The 12,780-nt window shown below is 42.3% G+C and overlaps 1 protein-coding gene and 1 non-coding gene across 2 annotated transcripts; one reads left to right on the plus strand and one right to left on the minus strand.

Moving 5' to 3' along the window:
• Nucleotides 1-725: 725 nt before the first annotated feature.
• LOC135495667 (uncharacterized) lies at nucleotides 726-8,461 on the minus strand. Its single transcript, XM_064784504.1, has 6 exons — nucleotides 8,214-8,461; nucleotides 5,832-5,922; nucleotides 3,700-3,861; nucleotides 2,996-3,262; nucleotides 2,282-2,386; nucleotides 726-1,264 (listed from the first exon to the last, which is right to left on the minus strand). Exons 2-6 carry the CDS (start codon nucleotides 5,866-5,868, stop codon nucleotides 1,134-1,136), a joined length of 702 nt encoding a protein of 233 aa, XP_064640574.1. The 5' UTR covers nucleotides 5,869-5,922; nucleotides 8,214-8,461; the 3' UTR covers nucleotides 726-1,133.
• Trnak-cuu (transfer RNA lysine (anticodon CUU)) lies at nucleotides 4,514-4,586 on the plus strand. The gene has a single exon. It is a non-coding gene; the product is annotated as a tRNA-Lys (tRNA).
• Nucleotides 8,462-12,780: the final 4,319 nt, after the last annotated feature.

Raw genomic sequence — 12,780 nt, forward strand, 5'->3', positions numbered from 1 at the left:
AGCATTTGTCTGTCCCAAGGGTGTCCTTAATAGATCCTGAGAGGTTCTTTTGTATTTAATACTTAGTCCATGGATATTTTATCATACCAGATACGGACAAAATTTCCCACTGGACCTGGACCGTCCGTGGGTCGCATTACGATCTCTTCATCTCCTGATAGCCTTCTGTCGAAGAGACCATACCATTTCCAACATGAGCTGTTCCACAAAGAGGACGCATGTTCGTCGACAGTAGCGAGTTTCCGCATCGCTTACGATTACGATTACGATTTGTGTTTGACGTCATCGATTTTTGGTGCTACGTCGTCCCCAGCGAAATCGTCGATGGTACTTTCGTGTCGTTCTTACGAGGATTCCGGCTGATCTTCGTAAGTCGAAAAACGATTACATGGATTAGCGAAAAGCCCATTTTCCACGCTACATATCAAATCCAAGGTGAAATATTCATTGAATAATACTTTAGAACATATCTGTCAAACATAGGAACTGCATTTAATTTGATCAGCGGCGATTTTGATCATGTTTTAGCGCCGAGAAAAGTGCACCCAGAGCATGAGAGCAGAGTATAGGGCCTATACTACAGTACACCAAGTCGTTGGTGTGAATGCGGAAACAAAATTTCTGGTTCATGCCGGTTTTGAGAGTATTACGATTACGACTTTGAAATCGTAATCGTAAGCGATGCGGAAACTCCCTAGTGTAGGAATAAAACGCAAGACCACCTGTATCCGACACAGAATGTTTATTCCAGTTATCTTTACAAATGAATACTTCGAAGAAAACGAACATGTGCCAGATGATTTCAGTTTTCTGATAATTTTTTTTTGGGAGAAATTGCTTTCATGCCTTCATGTAACTTTCCTAAACATTTGAAATCGAAGCTGGATGTTGTTCCGTCCGTCCCACAGTCGTGAGTCACAAGGTCGATTCGTCATTCTCATGTCCGCACTTTCTCATTAACATATCGAAACGGAAGCAATGGGTGTCATTCCTTCTGGGTGCCATTGCGAAAGTCTTGTTATTAAAATACATTGTCATAAATAAAAGATACATTGCACATTAAAATATGAGTATATAGGCCTATATACCATACAGTCCGCATGCATGCTATGAACTTTGGCTGCTGCTTGTGTTTACATTGTACCGATCTTGCTGTAATCAGGAGCACTTTGAGTACTGTCTTGATTTCCTCCCCGGTCTTTGCTCCTGTGTTTCTTGAAGAAACCCCTGATCCTGTTCTTGAGACTGCCACGGCGGCCTCCCACTGAAGAGGGGATTAAATTAGATTAAAGGACTTCCTGGTAATAATTAGCGGCATTATAACGAAACGGAGACTGAGTGCGTCAGAGTACGAAGTGCAGAAATGTGCAAGGGTGCTTGAGAAATTCATATCTTTAGCTAATAAAGATCACCGCCTGCTATAGGCCTATGTCCTGATAACATAACATGACTTAACACCATGAAAGGACTGGGTGATTGAACTGAAGTATCACGCAGGACAGATTTACAAAAAGGCACTTGCCACTTTAATGCGAGAGCCGTCATTGTGACGGCCGTGACGAACGTCTCGGACCTCGGACAGATAACGAAAAGAAATACAAGACCATTATAAGCAGACGGTATTCTTTTAATAGTCCCTGAGATATCGCTGAGCTCGTTTCATCCTGGCACCAGTTGTTTTCAATACACTCCGCCGCCTCTCGATATTTCAAACCCTTCGTATACGAGCTTGATCTCGGGATGAGCTCGTTGCTCATTTAGCGTGTTCGATTTCTAGCGCCGCGCTTCGGTATGCACCGGATCTCGCGCATTGAAGCGCATGCCCAGTATGAATTGAGCCCGAACGCTTTCGCGCCAGGCCCGAGTACTTTAGGGTATAAAGTAGCGTAAATATGAATCACCGGACACACGACCGGGTGTGCGTAAACTACAAAATCTCCTCACTAACCTGATTAACCAATTTTTCACATTCTAATACAGCTCTTTATTCTATTTTTGCCAAAAAAACCTGCAGTCTGATGCAATAAACACATCTGTACATATCGCAAAGCCGGCATTTACAGGATCGTCTGCCTTCTTTTCTCAAAAGTCATTTGCGGCGGCCATTTTCTGTCTAAGTAACACGCTCGCAGGGTCGCTCACTGAGATGAGGCGCGAGATAAGGCGCCAGTACCAAAAAGAACGCACTGGCGCTTACTCGCACAAGCGCCACTCTAGTAATCGAACACGCTGATTGATTAAGAGAGCGAGAGGGAATGGTGCATACTAGAGATGTACCTACCTAACTTAGCGCTGTCACCATCACGGTCCAGGGTACTTTCACGGGAGTCGGACGAAAATGGATGGAGAAGTCTTGAGGTTCTGTCGGCCCTTCCACCCATGGCACCTGCACATGACAAGGAAAGTAAGGCTTAATTGGCAAATGTTCAATTGTCGCTTGAGGGCGATGCAAACAAAGTGAAAATTCGAACGATGAACATTTCCGTCAAGTGCATGGAGGGGCATTCGACAAAGCTTCTCGTTTTGGAACACTATAGTATCCTGGGCCTCGGCGTATTCAAAGAATAGAGACGTTGAGCGTTGTGGCATACTGGTATACTCGGCGTGTGAAGCCTTTTCAAGATAAAATCAAAATAATAACCTTTGACATGTACCGACAGACCTTGGTTAAAAAACAACATGACAAAAAACTACCATAAAGTTGATGGTCTCATTATATACCCCTATTACCATGAATTATAGTCTTTATAAATTGGTGTTATAGCCTGTGCGTGAAGAGGCGTTGTACTATAAATTGTTTTCTCTCCATGCTCTCAGTGCATGCCATGTGCAAAATATTTTCCGAGTGCTGAATTTTAGTCTCAACAGGAAACCGATTGGTATCGAAGTCAAATGCTTCCTTTTGGCTTTGTTTATTGGAATACCTATTCCGCTGTCTATTTCTTCATTCAATGTTGTTTCATGCCGTGCCAAGGAGTTACGTTTCGAAGCCTACCCTTCGTCACTGGACAATCTGGCTGCAATAATAGGCCATCTTCAAACCAAGGTGCAACAATGAAATGATGACGTTTTTGGGGATACAGGATCCTATTGCTACGTTCCTCCCATCTGATGACGTAACTTCCGTCTGGTGACCGTACTATCCATTTCCACATTATTACAAAGGTATTTGTTTTTGGGATGTCGACTGTTGCCAACCACCAGCCTCCTGCGTCAAGGCGATGGGCCACCACCCCTGCTGCGGGGTCCCACTCACCGAGCTCTGCAAATAGAAACAGGTGACCAACAATGAAAGGCTGAAACCAAGGCAAAACCGCGGTGTTTCACGAAAGGGAAAACTAATCGCTGTATGATGTCAGGCAGAAGTACATGTATAGCAACCTGCAACGCGCAAACCGTCCGCAGACAACTGGTGCAGACGACAAGCAACTTGGAAGTTACCAGACCGGCATGGTCGCTGAGTATATTTTGTTGATAAATAAAAGTAAAGAAAAAGAAAAAGAAAAAAACAACTTTCGCCATAACGAAGCTTGCTTTTTACCCCACTATGGCTTTTTTCGGCAACAATAACGGCACACTCTGCTCTAACCCGTCTTAACCCGTCGTGAATTCCAAACATCGCTGCTTTCATTGTACCATTGTAACATTTCGGTTTGAATGGATATCCAATCTCTTTGCTGATTGTGATATTGAACCGACCTGGAATGGACCCCACGACCACCAACTGATGGTAGTCTTCGCAGACGAAATGTGTCAGGAAGCCGATCTTGCACTTGCCGCGTTTCGAGCCGTCATGGTCCGTCAGCATGGCCTTGTTGATGTCATCTGATGTCACTGTGTTGTAGAAAAACCGAAACGGACCTGAAAAGTGACAAAAATAATAGAGACAACACTTCTATAGCGCTTTTCCATTGGTTCCAATCTCTTATAGAGCTTCACATCAGCTGATAACGATGATAATGAAAATTTAAACATGGGCGGATCTGCAGGAGCCGTAAGAAAAGGGTTGTGCACTGCATTTCTCACTAACACAATTCCTGGTGTGTTCCAAAATTTCATTGTCGGTTTCAAAGCTTTTTCATTGATTGGGGGAAAGGAGCGTCTGATACGCGTCCCCACACGTACCCCCCCCCCCCTGGATCTGCCAATGAGAGCAATGGCGTATTTGTACGATTGATAAGCAGTAAAGATTAAAAAGACACCGAACATTTCTACCAGGTGATTGTGTTTTCACCAGTGAAAAGTGTCCATCAAATTATTTTATCATGGTTGCCCATATGCGCCTACTATTCGGTCTCGAAGTTTCCGTCGGAGTGGGAGTTGGAATTTTGCTTAACCTCGCCAGAATGCCTCGCGTCGATTCGGAGAAGTCAGTTTGAGCCGATGATCACGAAGACATTACTATGTCACGTGGAAAGAATCAACGTTGGCAATACCTGGGCTCAATGTGTTGTCAAATCATGGGTCATATTATTCAAAATCAATTAAAAACCGCGCCTTATTCTTGTCAACAGCCCGGCTAGCTCAGTCGGTAGAGCATGGGACTCTTAATCCCAGGGTCGTGGGTTCGAGCCCCACGTTGGGCGTCTCCTTTTGCATTCGTTACTTTTTATCATGGTGACCTTCGAGAGAGGCAGTTCTCTTATCCGTATTCATTGTTTTTTTTAACCCTTTAGCGTAATAGTATAGTTCTAATCTATACCTAAAGAGTTTGATTGTTACATTGATGAGATAGGCAGCCTCGACAACTCAGCCTAGAGGAAAATGTGGTATGTGAATACGTTTCTCTTCGACTACCAGTAAATACATGTCTATCTCAATGAATACCTCCACTGCTCCAATGGCATCTCAGCGTTGAAGTCATTGAGGCACGTTATTTTGAAAGCAGGTGCCAGATACCATAATTTATATCGCGTTGGCTCTAATTACTGGATGAAAAAGCTGCAGAAAAATATGAGTGCCCTACTTGGAACACTGGCTCTGAAGTATTACTGCAGTTGCTGTGAAAGAAGAACTACATACATGTACAGTACATCCAAACAACAAGCCTTGGGCAACATGACAAAAAGTTGAATAAGTGTAAACTTCTGCAGCTAAAAATCTGAAAATAGCATTAAAAATCAACCTGCAGAACATAAAGGCCATAACACACTTGGCCTAGTTGCCTGTAGACTTCTATGACATATTTCGTTTGAGTTTCTACCTGCTGGGGCAGACACATTGGGAAGGTGAAAAATCATACGTTTCTTAAAAAAACCATCTTAGTTGATTCTGGCGTATTCCAGACGAGATACACTCACTCCAAGAAGAGATAATTGCATTACAAGCCTGCCGGCGGGAATGGTTCACGTAGTCGTACGTGTGATGTGAACCACTGATTGTTTTAATCTAACCTGCATTTCCTGGCCCCTACCATTCAATCACCCCGGTTTGATCCAACAAATATCAGCACTAACTGCTATAGTAATACTATAGTATATTCACAGGTAGAGGTAGGTACTTCAAGATACATGTAATACATTCCAGATTCATACGATTTTGTTTCTTCACTGAAACAATCCCGCACTAAGATAATGAGTATTGAAGATGCTTTTGTTCATCATCTTTTACTTGATGGAGTGAGATCTATTAAACATGTGCCCCCTATACTGAAAGTAAAGAAACTAGTCCAATCGTTAATTCATTGTACCACGCAAGGTCCTACAACAACATATCACGCTCTCAGCCCAAACATTCACGAATACTTGCCATCTCATTGTGCATAGAAGGGGCATCACGAAATATGCTGTTATCAGTAATAACTCGAAGAATTAAAGACTCCATTGACTTACTATCAGGCGGGAACGTATCTACTCCGGGGTCGGCCATGTTCCCAGTGATACCTTCTTTTCTATGCGTCAACCCGTTATGGCACCACGAAATCTGCAAAGAGAGCAGAAAATGCGGGTCTTTAAGTATGTTCGAACATGAATTCAGATATGGGGATAGTCAATATATCAGTATATACCAGAACCAGAGCCTCTCGAATAAACTACCATCGCTTTGCAGGTTTGTACACCAGCGGCATGTTGCATTCTGAAGAGATCGTATATAGCACGAGCAATTTGTATACCTGGAACGTAAAAGATGAATGCCGTCGAGGTAAAACACGCTTGGACTGAAGGTTGCACTTACTGGTACCTGCCAACACTTCGCTGGAATGAATTAAGACAACACAGTATCTCACTGTATTGGCTGTAGACTAAACGATGCAGAGGTTATAATCAAGTAAAACAATTATAGGTCAGGAGTAATGTACAATTTTACTCATTCATATTGTTGAATTTAAGCTTAGAGTAACCAGACTATACTCTAAGATTTGAGAATCTAATCGAGCGTCAAAGGTTTGTATAGGCGAGGGGATAGGGTGATGCGAATGACCCCAATTTTCGTTGTATTTCTTAAATATTTGAATTTGAAAGTCCCCAAGGCCGAAACACCGACCGCAAAAATCCGTTAAGTTTTAGAAAACAACTATCTTTTACACAAAACGACTGGCTACGCCTGTGAGCGTTAGTGAGTTGGAATTACCCCATGATAATCACGGAGATTTGGTGGCCGTTAACAATGTCTATGTTACAGTATGCAGTCAACAACATGTCATCGAGACAAACGTAACTGATTTTACTTGATCACCATGATTTTGCCATTCCATTTCCATTTCCGAGCTGTAGCTGCCTATTTAAATGTAGATTATCTTCCATAGTAATCGCAATGGGCTCTTGTTTGTTGATATCGATGTGCGAGCCTGCTTCATCAACACTGGCCAAGCCATCTGATTCTGGAAGGCAATGTCGTAGTCGTACCCTAACAGCTGACTTCAGAGGTCAGTTTCGCATTCATAATATATAAGCACCAAATTGGTTCTGACGGTCCTCGAAATACCAAAGGAGATATACATGTACTTAGTTTCACGTGCTTGTTTACCATTATTTACAGTCTTAAAGCACCACCAAATTCTAAATAGCAGCTGGCTAAAGTGGTAAGGATCGCTTTGAGTGGGCAGAACGATATTGCACGCCTGCAGGTAGACTCCGAAGTAATCTCCTTAACCCGTACTGTAAAATGGTAATTGATGAGAATGGGATAAAAAATTCACCAAGCGAAACGTATCGATGAGGAACACCTATGCGCGTCTGGTCCATGGTGGTGTAATCTGCGTGCTGAGCCGTCATCTTTATCAATCATGGTAGCTTCTGTAGAAGTTTGGGGAATGGCAGCTATTCCAGGAGAGTGCTGCTGTATATGTATATACATGTATATTAATTGCATCAAGTATACATACTTGATTGGAAAGAGAGAAGACGTTTCACCATCATGCTTATTGCAAGAAACCTTAAAATCCGGTCATCAAAAACCGAAAAATGCCGTAGTCCTACTGGCGTGATGTTTTGAGCGTTCCTCTCATTGTTTACGAAAGTCACAAAAGCCAGAATGCCATGTTTCACCGTGTTATAAAAAAACGCAACAGTGGTATTTGGCAAACGCAGTATTTCATACTTTTTTTCATGGTTTTTACCTGTGGTAAACATTTTTTTGTGCATTTTTGCCCGCCTTGGTCTTGTTTGAGACTACCTTTTTGAAAACATCGCTACGGCAAGACCAGGCCTACATATGTATGTTGCTGACCTTGGCCTTGGATCTCGTATGTATACGACCTTGACCGCTTGACCTAATTTGTCAGACTAAGAGTTGGCAAAAACACATTCTTACTTATTTTAAGTGATCCTGGCGAAGTCTGTCGTCCCAACGGTCTCAGTAGGCCTAGCATTAGAAACGTACGTCCGGTAAATTGCAATGAATTCCTCTGCTGCTGGGTAGCCTTGAGCGGATTAGTAGGAGCATGATGGCTGCAGACGCAAGAAATAGGCAACGCCCTCGGCTGCCAATTATAAGCGGCAAAGTGGTTATTCGACAAAAATGGCCCAGTACGGGATGGGATTAATGTGGAAAGATGCTTCAGCGAGTCGGACAAGACTATAGGCGTATGCAGGCCTAAGTGCCGCAACCGAACCGGCTAACTCATCAGTAACCGCACAACACACAGCACGGGGAGTCTCAGACAGGATACCACACCGGTCTGCCAGACGGTTTAAAAAGCAGAGGTCGGCCAAAGGCCTTGGTTTTCTAACAGAATGATAACATTCAAAGAATTTAAAGTGCTTACACCCTACCTTCGTCAATTTCACCCTATTCCAAGCGCACAGGACCCTGCAATTGGTATGGGGCTTGGAAGTCAGGCCTACTGGTACTCCCGAAGAAGATAACTCAGTGCGTTCGGCCGGTATAGGAATCACCAGACGGAGCAAGGATGCTTGCCTCCTATCATCATCGAGGTTACAGGTACGATCAGTACGAAGACTTTGCGATAGCAGTACTTAGCACAAAAAGCCAACCGATGGTGAAGCCTACGCCAAGTGGAAAAGAGACTGGATACCTTGAATGATGACCAAAAAGCAACTGATTTAAGTTTATTTTACGGCGCTTGCTTGCTACTGCTCAGTGATAATGATTATTATTGGCGAATCTTGAAAAGACGATGGTCAGTTTCTAAAATGTCAAACAGGTGTGCCAAACTTCCAAACGAATTTAACTTCTTCATTCACCTCACAAAAAGAGTTTGAGAAGGAGAAACTGGCAGTTCACTCCAACAATCTTGATTAGGAGGGACGTCACATGTTGAAAGCACACGTGACTCAAGGATGTTGTCCCAGATTCAGGGGAGGTTGCGCATCCATATCGTCGCGGTTGATGTCAGGGCGTTTGATTCGAAGGTAAATCGACTCTTTCACGCCTCACAAAACCACCGTCGGGACGTCCTCCAACTCAACTATATACCCAGACATCAGTCCCTGGCCTGGGCATGTGTTTTGAGACCTCTTTCTTGGTCAATCGGTTCCTTGGGAAAGCCACCAAATTGTCTCAAGCCGTTCGTGGGGTTGAAATAGGCGTGTTCTCCATCTGACCGCAACCGCGACGCTGGCCGCCACTGGGACAACGTCACGTGACCTCTCATTCTGTCCTGGTCAAGGTCACTGCCTAAGCTTTGGCAGCGAAAGCGTTGGTAGATTTCTCCTACAAAAACTCTTTTTGAGTAGTGAATGAACAGTGTTTGGAAGATACTATGAATTTACCACACAATGCAGCTTTCGTGGATATAAGTTATACAAAAATTAAATTATTTTGCTTTTAGAGGCTTCTCTTTCGAACCTATAGAAGAGGAAGAAAGCTTGATCCGAGTAGGCTAGGCCTATACTGAATTCTTTAATGTACAATCAGCATATCATCCTCGAATACCAGGGTCAGTTGTATGCTCATCCCCTGGCACACATCATTAGTTCGGTAGCCCTGAAGCTCATTATATCGGCAAATATATACCGGTAGGTGGGACGCGCGATGTCGCCGTCTGCACGGAAAGTTGTGGACTAGTACATTACCAGTCTCTGGTTATGCACGCTAAGAATTCGACTGCGCCGCGCCCATTCGGATACATGTAAAGCCAATGTGGATGGAAACTCCCATTTGGATGGTGCCCACTCGCATGCAAATACATTTAGCTCGGTTTTCGTGCCCCAATTAACGTCAAGTGTAGCTCAAATATATTGGAATTCTAAAACCCTGATAAAGCGTGGTCAAGGTCAACAGTAGGAGGCTGTTGTTGGCCTATGGTTTTCATCATTCCAGTCTATAATACGAGTGTACGTTATTATTGTTTTGGTCAACATTCCTATCGATCCGCAAAGGAAATTATTTAACACGACTTCGAATTAATACATGTAAAATCTACATATTGTATCAACAACACCACATTTAGCTAAGCGATTCTGGAAAATTGGTCAAAAGTTGGGGGCCATTGATCCGCGTTTTGAGAGACGCGCTCTAAGTTAAACGGAGGGAGGCAATGGTCGCATACATGAATGTGATTACGAGAATTCGTCAATGCTAACTTCATTAATTTCAACGATTTTAAACGCAATTCACACTTTATGAATTATTTAAGAATAGACATAACATTTGCTTCCGTGCGTAATTGATACGCGCGATGCTGTCTGTACAAGAGTGTAATCGGATGAATATAATTATGAATAATATTGCGGATGCTGAGCGAATTGATCCTGAATAAATAGCTCAAAATGAGATTGAGAAAACTCGCATTTAAACTAGCAAGGTTCAGGTTACGTGCATTCTGAAAACTGTGCGCAATTCTCTTGGGTAATTGTAAGCAGATTATCTTGCCAATTGGTTTTATTTAATCCAATTTGGGCTAAAAATTGCGTTTCTTTATGTATGCTGTACCACAATCACCGGCACGAACCAGAATTTGGTGCAAAGTACGGTGTACTATATATTTTTACCGTAGCGTGCACCTCTCTATCGTGGACACCGTCTTTAAGGACGACAGTCTTAAAATTGATCATGTCCATTGAATTTGACCTCTGTTATTAGGATATACATGTACTTCTCAATTAAGTACAGAATATGTCAGTCCCAAGGGTGACACTATAAGGAGTATCCTGAGATTCAGTGATACCGAGAGGCGGAGTATATTGAAAACCACTGGTGTACCAGGATGCAATAGAGAGGTTCAACTGCAATTTGTGTTGGAGCCAGCTGTTGGCAAGAGGTGAAGCCCATCCTTCAGTTCGTGCTCTCGTCCGCACTTATTGTAGTAATATATATTGCCAGGAAGCTGAAAAAGTTGCGGTATGGATTATGAGTCAAAAACATTCAAAAGCCGTACTTTTTAAAAGTTTATGTCGCCAAGGGTTATCTTTCTATACAATCCTCTAAGCTACACTCCGTGGGCAGTCCATTGCGTCATCCTAATTGTGTCTCCTTATGGTGAGGAACGAGGTCGGTCCACTGCGTCCGGAGTGTACTTGAAGCAACTATGAGCGTCTTATGATCGTTAATACGAATATGAGATTTGACAGCTTAGAAGATCAATTGTACACATTACTTTCATTTGTAATTCTATCGCATTTGCACATGTAATAAAATGAAATATCTTTTAGTGTCGTTCTTGTCTGATGGTGTATGCATATATCCAATTGGTTCGCACTTCCTTTCGAAATGTTTGTTCAGCGTGTACTTGTGTCCCACGATAGCATAGAATGATAGCCGCATATTTTTCATTACAAATAGAGACTTTATCAGTGCTTGGAGCTCTTAGTTCGACCAAGATTACTCTGATGTACATGTACAGTATCTGCCAGAACTAAATGACCGGCGGGATTAGTTTTTGCAATCTGTGTGTGAATTGCTTGTTGGTACGTCATACATTATATTATACTCTTAGAAATAAAGGTGTTTGAGCTTTTGAAAAACTTTTTAATCGTTTTTCACCAACACACATGCACCTTGGAGAGGTTTCAGCGCAACCACTGTGATTTTTCCGGATCTAAAAAAGTAGTTTTTTTCATCTTCTGTAAGCCTCTACGGGTATACGTTGTATATGCTGGTGTCCTAGAGCATATAGAAATACCAAGATACATGTATGTTCCTTTCTCATATCAAATATAGGTTCTTTATCAGAATAGCTTTTAGATATTTCCACCAGGATTACTATGATGTACAGCCTTCGCCAGAACTAAATGACTATGACAAGTTTCGATAAATCTGCCGAAATGTGTTGGCACGAAATATATTAAAGGGACAATATAGGAGCAGCTAGGCAAGCGAGATAATGTTACACAAAGTCGCCAAAAGGGGCCTCTCAAATCTCACAGTATGTCCAAATGATTCACGCTTGTACGAGGAATATATTTAGTGATGAATCTGACATGACCCCGGGCTCTTACTGTGTATATTAGTCACCTGAAGATGGCCAAATTAGCCCCTCTGCTCCTGTCTGTGGTCCCCCTATAGTCCCCCTTACGTATATACCTTGTATACACTTGCACATGTGGCCTTGGATTCAGACAAAGACATGATACTCATAGATGTACGTTTCTCATATCAAATAGGTTTTTTATCAGAACATGTCGCTTTCAGATATTTCGACTACTCTGATGTACAGCCATTGCCAGAACTAAATAACTGAGATAAGTTTTGATAAATCTTTGAAAAGCTTGTTGGGACGTCATGCATCCGAGTGGTTCCGTTGTATCCCGTGACAGCATAGAAAGATAGTTGTGAGTTTTCGTAATGGGTAGTTTATCAGCGACTGCAGCTTTCAGTTACTTCCGACGTAATTAATAGGCTACAGTCTTTGCCATAGGTAAATCAACAATTTCGTCTGCATGCATGAAACGAATTCATGATATATGACGAAAAAACGTGGTCAATTACGCTTGCCGATGACTGTATATGTTTTTCATACAACTGTTCAGAACGACAGTTTCAGATGGTAAGAGTATACATGTAGGCATGTAATAAAGGCCAACGCCGTTCGTTAAATATTTAAAATCTTTAATTGAATTTGAAATTTGAAATTGTGTATTTTAACGTTGTGTAGACAGACACAATGTATACAAATACTGCAAGTACTAAGTTTCAGTCAAGTCGTATGCATAATAACTGCACTACGGCATTGTGTATAACTGCATTTCTATTTGCCTGACGACAAGTAATTACGAACGGCGTATCCCTCTTAACTAGTTGCTTTGGCCTCGTATCAAATAAAAGTTGCATAAACTGTTAAATATAGGCAACCAGCATCAACATATTTTAAAATTCTGGTCAGTCCTTCGGATTGTATAATCAATCGATTTCCTCTTGGTTACCTTTGTTGACGATTGC

This window comes from Lineus longissimus, chromosome 11, assembly GCF_910592395.1.
Source record: "Lineus longissimus chromosome 11, tnLinLong1.2, whole genome shotgun sequence".
NCBI lineage: Eukaryota > Metazoa > Nemertea > Pilidiophora > Heteronemertea > Lineidae > Lineus > Lineus longissimus.